Source organism: Danio rerio, chromosome 19, assembly GCF_052040795.2.
Source record: "Danio rerio strain M-AB ecotype USA chromosome 19, GRCz13ab, whole genome shotgun sequence".
NCBI lineage: Eukaryota > Metazoa > Chordata > Actinopteri > Cypriniformes > Danionidae > Danio > Danio rerio.
Window position 1 is genome coordinate 31,975,041 of NC_141039.2, and position 11,573 is coordinate 31,986,613.

General features: G+C 33.0%; 1 protein-coding gene across 1 annotated transcript; it reads right to left on the reverse strand.

Moving 5' to 3' along the window:
• Positions 1-775: 775 nt before the first annotated feature.
• eif3i (eukaryotic translation initiation factor 3, subunit I) lies at positions 776-11,146 on the reverse strand. Its single transcript, NM_212990.1, is given in 11 exon segments — positions 776-1,029; positions 3,143-3,235; positions 3,367-3,440; positions 6,530-6,619; positions 6,710-6,820; positions 8,215-8,342; positions 8,418-8,567; positions 10,192-10,257; positions 10,402-10,489; positions 10,599-10,691; positions 10,989-11,146. Coding segments are annotated over 11 exon segments (978 nt in total). The 5' UTR covers positions 10,992-11,146; the 3' UTR covers positions 776-947.
• Positions 11,147-11,573: the final 427 nt, after the last annotated feature.

Here is an 11,573-nt window from a genome sequence, read left to right on the forward strand (position 1 = left end):
GCACAGTTGTTCAAATCTGCATTTGCTGACAGACAGTTTGGGCTACTTATCGAAAATATGAGAGATGTCGGCCCAACACTATTTAATTGGAGTTTTTTAGTTTTATGCCGTACCCAGAATGTAATAATACATTTAAATACATTTACTTACTTTAATCAATACTATTGGAATGTGAAGAGACGTTTAACCAGCACAAAACATGTTTCTAAAGACAATCAACAGGCCCACACGGAATCTGAGCGCGCAGAATTCTGCAGATTTTTAGCCCATCATTGATTGTTTTTTTACTTGAGTAAATGTGTAAATCTAAACTTATTCAGTTTTTTAATTAATTACAGTAACTTTATTGACTAATATGAAAATGTTCATCTGATTAATGAACAATGCAGTGTGTACAGTAATATTTTCTGTCTTTAAGTGGAGATATTACATAAGACTTGCTGTGTTTACCAAATGAAGTAAATCTAATTGGATTTGCATTTTAAACATTAAATTAAAGTTAAAAAGGTATTACTTTTTATTTCAGATATTACGGTTTTAGTTACAATAATTCCGCAGAAATCCGCAGATTTTGACCAAAATTCTCAGCAGAAATAGCAAAAAACGTCCGCAGATTCTGTCTGGCCCTGACAATCATCTACTGCACCTTTAATGCAGAACTAAAGTATCAACTTTGTACGGGTGATAAACCAGGATTATTTTTAAACCCAGCCAAACCAAATATGTCCATTTCAGTGTTTCAATGTAAGTGTAAAAAATGAGGAACAACAAAGGCCAGATTGTATCTCAAACAGTTTATTGAGAATGTGAAGTTCATTAAATACACATTGCTCTAAAAGAAATATCTGTATGGTAGTGAGTGTATAAACCACCATCTCCATGTTGGGTCTCGTGCAGCTGAGTTAGGGGGTTACCGGTGTGTTGAAAGCGCTGGAGGTCTCTGGATATTACGCTTCAAGCTCAAAATCAAAATAATGGGGATCAAAGTAATGAATTCTGACGTAACCATCCTCTCCACCGCTGCTGTAACTGTGGGACAAGGAAAACAGTCAAATATTGAATTTGAAAACAGAATAATTTAGCACAAAAAAACCTGTACACAACTATGACAAAGTACAAATGAGATTAAAAGTTCAGTGGTGAACAAAATATCTGTACATGTTTGTTTGCCCTTGTAATCTTTCATTTTAATCTGAAAATGCACTTCTTGTTTGTTTTTAGTTAAATGATCAGAATTACATCAGTGTGAAGTGATGGGCATGGCTAACATATTTAACCACGCTCCAACTGTCAGTTTTAACAACAAACAGAAATGGTGAGGAGCAGGGGTCTGTTCTGTGTACCTCGCTTAAATGATCTTTGACAGATCCTGGATCTTTTAATCTTGATAACTGATCTCTGGCTAATTTGGTTCTTCAAACAAGTTCGCGAATCAGATTAAAATGTTTCGATGAACTGATCTGAGATCGCTGTGTGTGTTGTGAAGGGCAGATTTATTGATCCTCAAAATGATGATCAGCAATGCAACCATTGGCTGACGGCACAGCAGCGTAATGACATCATCTGATTAATATTTAATTATTCATGTGAGCAAAATATATAAATATCGTAGTATATGAAATATCACACGCAATAACTTTCCACCTTTATTGTGAGCTGCCTACTTTACACTCATGCGTCAATTACAGTAGCCATAGTAGTATAATAGTAGCCGAGGTAAAGATTAACTGAATGTTTAAATTAATTTTGCATCACAAAAGCATTTTGATATTGGTAAAGGCGTCTGCAACTTTTGTGAAGCATCAAATCACCGTCATATTATCTGTCAAAACATGTTCATGACTGCATAAAAGTATTATTCCTTTAAAAAAAGTTGCATATTGTGCATGTCTATTATCATACACAAGTACTAAAGCAATTGTACGCATTTAAATTTAAAGTTCATATCAATAAATTTTCTCTTTGAACCACCAGGTGGCAGTCTTTGTACTTTTATTTCGGAGTGCAGATTGCATAATTTTTGCAATTTATATATATAAAAAGTCAGAATTATTAGCCCCCCTAAACAAACTTGTTAAACAATAGTTTTAATAACTAATTTCTAATAACTGATTTATTTATTTTAATAATATTTGACTGGATATTTTTTTAAGACACTTCGGCTGCATTAACACTTTAGATCTTGATGGTCAATTCTGATTTTGTGACTGCATCTGATTTTTGGATGACCTGCTTACATCAACTTTGAAAAGTGACTTGTATCCGATCGTTTGCATTGACAGAGCACAAAGCAAAGGCGCAATGACCAGGGAGAAAAAAAAAAATTAGGAGCGGGCACTGATTAACAGCTGATATATAAAGAGTGCTCTTTTCTCTATTCTTGTATGTAATCTGTTGGCAGCTTTTGACACGCTGTTTTACTATAGTTTATGACAGAAAGGTTCTCATTTGTCCATCTTCTTTTGATATATAGGCTTTTTTAAACCTTTAGGCATCTTAATGTAATGTCCATGGCACAAGAACTGAATCTGATTTGAGTAAATCGGAATCCATGTTATTTGTTCCTGCTTACACGTACATGGACCATTTCCGATCTGTGTCACATGGGAGAAAATAATAATAATAATAATAATAATAATAATAGGAAATGAATCACTTGAACAGTGCAGTGTAAATGCGGCCTTCTTTACAGCTTAAAGTGACATTCAAAGGCTTAACTAGGCTAATTAGGTTAACTGGGAAGGTTGGGCAAGTTAGGCAATATATTAGGCAAGTTATTGTACAAGGATGGTTTGTTCTGTAGACTACCAGAAAAAAAATAGCTTAAAGGGGCTAATAATTTTGTCCTTAAAATGGTTGTAAAAAAACTAATAACTGCTTTTATTCTAGCCAAAATAAAACAAATAAGACTTTCTCCAGAAGAAAAACTATAATCAAACATACTTGAAAATTTCCTTGCTCTGTTAAACATTTGATCGATATTTTAAAAAGAAAAAAAATTAAAGGGAGGGCTAATAATTCTGACCTAAAAATATATTTTGGCTATTTTTATTTAAAATTAATCTTTGAGAAAAAAAAAATGTTGAAAAAAAAAAATAAAAATCTACAGAAGCAGAAAGATATTAAAAGCTCGAGTACAAACCTCTTCCCGTCAGGGTGAAAGGCCACGCAGTTAATAGGGCCGAAATGTCCCTTCACACGACCAAACTCCTCTTCATAAGCGGCATGGAAAAACCTAGAAGAGCATGGAAACACTGGATAAGGATGTTTTCATATTACCGCGCTTCGACAGTATTTTGATTGTCATTAGCAGTTATTATTACCAATTAAAAATGTCCGTGAAAGAAATTACAATTACACACGAACCTGGCCTCGAATTTGCCAATCCTAGTAGAAGTGGTTGTGACTTCCATGGCCTCCTGACCTCCTCCCATCACCACCTATAATAAACATTACAGATTAAAGATTAGTGATAAACAAAAATGATCACAATCATATTTTTAATTCAGTGGATATCATTAATTAGCACGATGTTAAAACTGTTTTTGCTCCAGTGTGTGGCTGCACAATATTGGAAAAAAAACTGTCATTGTGATATTTGTATTTCAATATGACTCAGTATCTTTGGAAAGAATTCATCATTTTACATTGATTGAGATGATTTTGTAGTAGACTGTATTTGTATACAATATCCAAAAAATATTAAAAATTAAACAAATTAAAGCGCAGATGATAACAATAGAACAAAAATAAAAAAGTGCTTAATGAAATTCAGTGGAATCAAACAATATTGAGGAACAGAAATTCAATGATCAAATCTAAAATAACACTGTATAGTCTTCATATTAGAAACTATTAATCTTTGTTAAAGCGGTTAACATGATCATTTCTACCGCCCAAATTGTTTAAATTTGCTTTAAATCTTAGTCGCAGGCCTTAAAAACACATCCAAGTAACAAAAAAGTTCACACTATTAGAGTATGGTTCAAATTCACAATGACTGCACAAATCAAGTGTATTGAACTGCAGTCCCTGGTTACTCTAATCCCAACTTGACATTGCAGATATTGCGGTGTGACCACTGCAGATGCACACATTGCTTGTTGATGTTGAAACGATATATTGTGCAGCCTTATGCTGCAGTCACACTAGAGTTTGAGTGTGCAAAATTCTGTCGTACAAAGCTGCGAAAAATGGTGGGATTAAACAAGATAATTAGACATTAAAAAAGTGAGCGATTGGTCCTTGTTTTTAAATTCCTGTACAGAGTGGTCATGTTTTGATTTTCGATTGGTCTCACGCAATCATGTGATGCGATTTTGCAGGTCAGAGTTCACACAGCTTGAACTTTTCAACGCAGCGAACTGGGAAACTTCCCACATGACTTGCCGTTTCTAGTCTGACGCATTCGTGTGCGTATGAATGGAAGTCGATGAGGAGAGCAGAAGTGTGACAGCAGCTTTACTCCTGTGTACTTATCAAATCAAATCACTTTTATTGTCACATCATCAGCAGCACGTGTGCTATAATCAGTGAAAATCTTAGGTTCTGGCTCCAGACAGAAAAAAATTCAGCAAATACAACAACAGTGCAAAATACAACAGCATACTCCTCAAAAAAAAAAAATTAAATAAATAAATAAAAATAAATAAATAAATACAGGACAATGTAAAATTGACGGTGATATGTCAAATGAATAGCCGTCCACATAGTTGTAGGAGTTATATAACATAGTTATCTCTTATTGTCAAAACAAAACCATGTAACCAGATGAGTACTTTACAAATCTTACATACAATGTTTATAAAGACAAATATGTACACAGCTTGTATTAGATCAACTTGACATAAAATAGGAATTTTTAATAGTGAATAATCAATTTGTGACTTCAACCAATAAATCTGAACAGCCCATGGTGACATCTACCTAGCGAAAGTACAATAACAGATATCAAGAATCAGATTTCTTTCTAATTAATATACAATCATGATAAAGAATGAACATTAACTAGCAAAATTGTAATAGTTGATATCAAGAATAAACAGCTACTAGTGGAAATGCAACTTCTCATATGATCTATTCGATTTGTAAAATCAAAAACAAAATTGTTGATATCAGGATTCAAACTGTTCATATCAAAAACTGCATTTACTGTAAACAGAAGTCTTGACTGTTATTGCTTAAACAGGGTTTCTCCAGGTTTGATCAAGTCAAATTTAAGACTTTTTAAAAACCTTTTAAGACCATTATCAGGGTATATGCAGGAATCCTAAAGGTAATGAAATTTCAATACCTTTTAAAGACCTTTTCAGAATATTTTAAGACCTCAAAGCCACTTCAAGTTCTAATCAGTATCAAACCTTTAACTTAATAAACAGTTGTTAATAAACAGTTGGAGTAAAATAAATTAACGGCGCACAACCGTGCAACAGAACTCAGATAAACTTGAAAAAAAACAAAGTTAGAAAGAATAAATTACACTGTGTTTTCAGCGACAGGCACCAGCCACTGTTTAAACTCGTCTTTCTCCAACCAGGAGTACACAAACTTACATTTTCCCATTTTGCCGTCTGTTTCAGTCTATGGGTTCACTACATGTGGAGAGCATCACATCACTCTCCCGTGTTTGTCACAAATTTTGTGACATCACCTGCAAGGAGGAGCTTACTAATTGCGTAAATCAAGCAAGGAAATTAGATATGTTTATGCTTGTTGGAGCCAAACACTTTGGACACCGCTTAAACAAAATTTATGTGATTAAGACTTTTTAATACCTTTTAAAGGGCCTTAATTTTCTCATAATTGATTTATCAACTTTCAATACTTTGAGACCCCACAGATACCCTGTTAACAGAATATGAATATTTGATATGAAGAACTGTATTTCTGCAAATGATTGTTATTACAAATTGAAATTCAATTATTGATTTTAACAATCTGCATTTTTTAAATCAAATATTGAATTATTCAAATCAAGAAGTTAAATCCTGAGAATGAAAAAAAGTCAAAGCGGCTTTCCATACTTGCAGTAATTATATTTTATAACCTCCAATCCTGCCACAATAATATAATGCAGGTAATGGTGTAAAGTATATATGCATGGTTAATGTGAAGAATAGCCTAATAACTCTTAACTGGATTGTACTAATGGCAATGCTTCTTCTGTTTGTCACTATCACTGACATCACGAGCACTTTCATCTGCCTTTAAATTACATAAAACATTTTTGGATTGTTCACTAAAAATAAACACTTCTCTTTGCAGGTGATGATGTGACCGATTTGAGACATCTACACCTGTAAACAAACCAAAACTCCCTTTAAAAAAATGAAGAAAAAAATAAACAAAAACAAGCAGCACCATTTAGTTCCTCTTTGAAGCATAAACATTATATCGAGCATGATACTGTTTTATCAAGACATCATGATAATTTCCATCCCTACAACATTTTGCCACCATTGTAACCATTGCCACCATTTACGTAAATAACACAAGCTGAAGGAAAAAGTAATGCTATTTTGAGACTCACATGGTCCATGATGGGTGAAATAGCAGCAGAGTTCACAGGTCTCTCTGTCTTGAAGGTTTTGACGTGTTCGAGTGTTGAGGAGTCAAACATCTGAATTAAAGAAAAAAACATTATGGGAGTCAATCTAACCAAGCATCAGCACTGCTCATGGTGGTTTATCATGAAGCTTTCGACACAAACCTTGGCCGTGCAGTCTTTAGAGGCGCTGATGATCATTGTGAGATCCACCGACGACTGGATGTCATTGATCTGTTTGGTGTGTTCCTTCGCCTTTTTCAGAACTTCGCCTGACTGAGGTGAAAAATAAATAAATAAATAAATAAATATATAACCACACACATTCAGACTTAGACAATTTTTCTTCACAAGCTGACAGGCATACAGTATTACTATTTCTTTCATTAAGTAGTGAAAAAAGTGTGGCTGGATATTTATTGTTTTGGTAATGAATGGGGTGAAGCAGTAATACTGTAAAATAATATAACAGTAAAATAAGTATTTTATACATGTCGTCAAAGATACATTTTCAGTAGCCATTAGTTAAGTCTTTAATGTAACAGGATCTTTTAAAAATCATCATGTGGTAATATTTGTGGAAACTATGACTCATAATTCATTTAATATTTTCATGGCAATCAGAAACAAATGATAAAGGCTTAGATAATAATAAATACTTTTAAAGATCTCCACTCTTTCAGAGTTGTGTGTTTCCACTAGGAGTTCATTAATTAACAGGCTGATAGTGACAGATAAATAGAAAAGTTTAGAAAAGATAGCTTTATAACCTTCGCAAGATCTCTGAATTCTCACTTTTCTTTTTTCTTTGTTTATGTTAAACAAGATGTGAACTAGCAATAAAATAGAAGACAACACAATGTTTTCAAGTATAACAACTATTTTGTTATATAGAATGTGTACTTTTATAATAAGAGCTAAAAACGTTACAGTTTACAGAAGACACTAAAACATTAATCAGCATAACAAAAAAAATAATATATATATATATATATATATATATATATATATATATATATATATATATATATATATATATAGTCAAACATATATATTTTTAAAGTTGATGGCATATTAAAAGATCACAGTGCAGGACAAGATTACCAATTCATTTTCATTTTTATACATTATACTTTGCCCATATCCTCCGAATGTCAAGTCATTTAAAACATAAAATGATGCATTTGTAATCTATTAATCTATTATAATAGTAATATGGTTTATAAGGATTTATAACAAGGGTTTCTTTGTTACATAACTACATCTGTTACACAAAATGACAAATAGTATTTCATCCATATTATAAGATGCTATTTTTTATAATATATTTTCAACCCCTTTGTAAATTTAAAATGGATGGTTCACCAAAATAAAATGCAAGTTTTCAAGTTCAAAACATGTATAAGTATCTTTTTTCTGCTCGACACAAAATAATTTATTTTTAATGTTGATTACATAGAAAAAATACTATGAAAGTCAATGCAGCATTCATCAAAACATCTTTTGTGTTCAACAGAATAAAGAACGAGTAAATGGTGACAGTTTTCATTGTTTTGGGATGAATTGTTTGTTCACTGTGATGCAGACACCAAAATGACCCAATTTCAAGTTTATAACACAAAAGTGTAAAATAAGAGTAAGATTTAAAATAAATACATAAATGCACACACCTTTGCGCTGAACTGGTTAATTTCTCCATTTTCATGACCGGCGATGACAAACTCCCCCAGCGGACCCCACACAGCACTGGTGATCTTGGATTCACTGCAGGGCACAGAGATATACGGCTGGTTGTCCTCTGTGGAGAAAAACAAGATGTTGAACATGTTTGATCATCAGTGTCGTTTGAATGGCTAGCTGTGACAATGCTTACCGATTTGTTGGGGGTCTCGCAGGTCGTAATAGTTGAGAAAGCACTGGTAGCCCATCTGCTTGTCCGTGGAAAACATTATGATGTTCCCACTGAAGTCAAAGCCACACGTCCTCACGGCTGAACTGGTCTCCAGCAGAGCCAACTGCTTTCCTGAGCAAACAACACACAAACGTCATTCAACAAGAATGTCACTTGACATTTTTAGAAACAATGCTTAATAAAGTGTATTAAATGACAGTTTAAAGAACAATAAAGAAATAATGTTTGATTACACAACACATTGTTTAGCACCTGAACAGAAATAGTTTTTTTTAGAGCTTATATTGTCATGTTTAGAGGGTTTGACTGTCTGAGGAATAAAATAGAAGTATCATCTTTATTGACATCAAAATACAGGGGGCGTCAGGGCAAATTTATAACTTTGAAACTAAATATAAAATAAAATATATTTTAAAAATGTTTAATAATTTTAATAATACTAAAATTAAAAAAAAAAAAAAAAGACAAAACTTGCATTTTGCTATTTAGTTGAAAAAATAAGATATAAGTGAAGGCATTTAAAATAGCCTGCTTGTAAATAATGTCAACATGCCATGACATTTTTTGTTTTTTTAAATTACTAACATAAAAAAAGCAGTATTTCAAATGCATTATATTAATATAATACAATGTGAGAATTATTTTAAGAATTGTAATTAAAAAATTATTTTTTTTAAAGAGCTAAAATGAAGCAATATTACTCTAATTATAACAGTACAACAAATAATAGACCCTTTTCACAATGACGTCACTTTACTTCCACCTTTCAGCAACGCAGTGTGTTTTGAGTTCCAGTTTACCCCTGAATAAATGGGAGACTTTTCTGGAAAATTTACAAATGAAAATATTAACATCACACGTTCTGACTTAATAAAGTATTGGGCATGTGTCCAAATCTTTCTCTTTCAATACTGAACTGCTTTCTGAGTTTGAAAATGATTAAGTTATTAAGAACAAGAATATGTCATTTTCAAGGAAAGTATATGATTGCAACTTTTTCACTTAAGTTTATTATTTTCACTATAATGGATTTATTTTTACTTTGATGCTGCTATTAATAAATTTATATCATATGTTATATGTAAATGTTCCAGCATGAGTAAAATTCTTTATTAAATCTTTTCATATTATCTGGTAAGTATGTCTATAAATGCAATGAGTTTCATCACTTAATATGTATTGATTCATTAATGTTTTGTTCAGTTTCTCCATTTAAATGAATTAGGTGTAAACATGTTTAACTGAAATTAGGAAACTTCATCTGCAGTAAAGACAGCAACAAAAATCAGCAGACTCTGTCTAAAGTCCCATTTTCCTAGTACAAGTGGAAATCTGGTTGATCTGTACATTTATTTAAATGTCAGATGTCTCACCTAGAATGCACAAAGCACAGCCGTGGTCATCATCTAACAGTATCTGTAGTAAATATACAGGTGACTGCATGAGTTTGCTATGGGGAGTTCTGTGTAGTCGGAAGAAACAATACACAGTGTGGAGTGAAACCGGACTGTGATGTGTCATGTGAAAAGGGTCTATTAGTATTTTGGGGCTGCATTTTGATCCCGGAAAATCCTTAATTCTTTAAACAATTTTACACCAAATTACATTTTGGTGTGAGTCTTCAGTTAATTTTTTAAATGCATGATATTTACGCATTCAGCTGGATATTTGTTATAAAAGCACAGTACAGCCAGATATTTTGCAAGTGTATTTAACATTGAAACAAACCACTGACCTGTCTCACAGTCCCAGAGCCTGCAGCTGTTATCAGCAGATCCAGTCAACACGTTCTTTGTGTCCCCTTTGAAACACGCTAAGAAAACCTTTTTCCAAAAACAAATGACTTAAAGTATAAATAAAGTAGATGACACTAACATATAGACAAATGTCTTGTGTAAAAATACTGATGTATATGCGATTCTGCTAGCATTGCTCCAAAGGATACAGTCAACATCCACACACCAGACGGCACCTGTGTGTCCATTATAAGTGCCAAGCCTTTCTCCATTGACAGAGTACCACACGTTCGCAATCTAAAATGAAAATAGACACATAAATACATCATCCCCAAAAAGGAAAAACAAAGCAAGACTGATATTTAAAAAAGACTGATTTATCCAATGTACTTAGTTCATGACTTACTGGGTCTTTGGCTACCGAGAACAACAGATCTCCTTCTCTGTTGTATTTGATCTGAGTGATGGACCTCTCGTGGCCCTGAAGAAGAATGGGTTTCTGCGAGAAACAGAAAGCAGGAGTGTTTATGCCATTTTATTACAACAGATGATGCAAGTCACAGTAACCACTGAGGATATTATATGGTCTTTTTCTTCTTCATACATTGACATAAAACAGATAATGCTGCAGTAATGTTACATTTTCTAGAGTCATTTCACGATCACATGACGGACCTGATATTTGGCCGATTATAACTTAGCATCCGTTAGCTAATAAAGAACTCCCCAACTAACACTGTCCCGGCGTGTCTGCGTTTAAAATAATGGATGGAGTAAGAAACAGACTTATGCTTACCATTATCGCCGTTTGTTGCAGGCAGAATATGACTGAAATTACACGTCAATCTGCCTTAGAAAGAAAACAGTACGCTGTGCGCGTGCTGAACGGCGCCCGGTTACCAACGGAAAAGACGGACTTCATTTCCTGTACGGAGGAAAATGGGTCCGTGTTGCGCACAGATTTCTGATCCTCCAGTTTTGTTTCTTTTTATTTTTTATTTTATTTTTTTATTTTATTTAATGCTTGAAAAACAATAACAACAAATGGCATGAATCAAACAGCAACAATCCAGGGGTTTTTAGTCATTTAGTCCAAGATAAGTGCCAAGTCCTTAATCAAAGTCCTCGTTCGTATTGCTTTTAAGTTGGTTGATCCTTCAATACACTCAAAATACATTTTCATTTCAATTTTAAATTTAGGGAAAAAAGGTTTACACTTACAAAACTTGCTCTTGTGAATATGAAATTTGGCGAACAAAAAAAAACAAGGTTCATGAAATAGGTATTATTTTCCTTTTCACAATCATGGAAACCAAAGATAACATTCTTATGTGTAAATTCAAAATCTGCCTTCACATAAACTTTTATAAAATCAAGAACA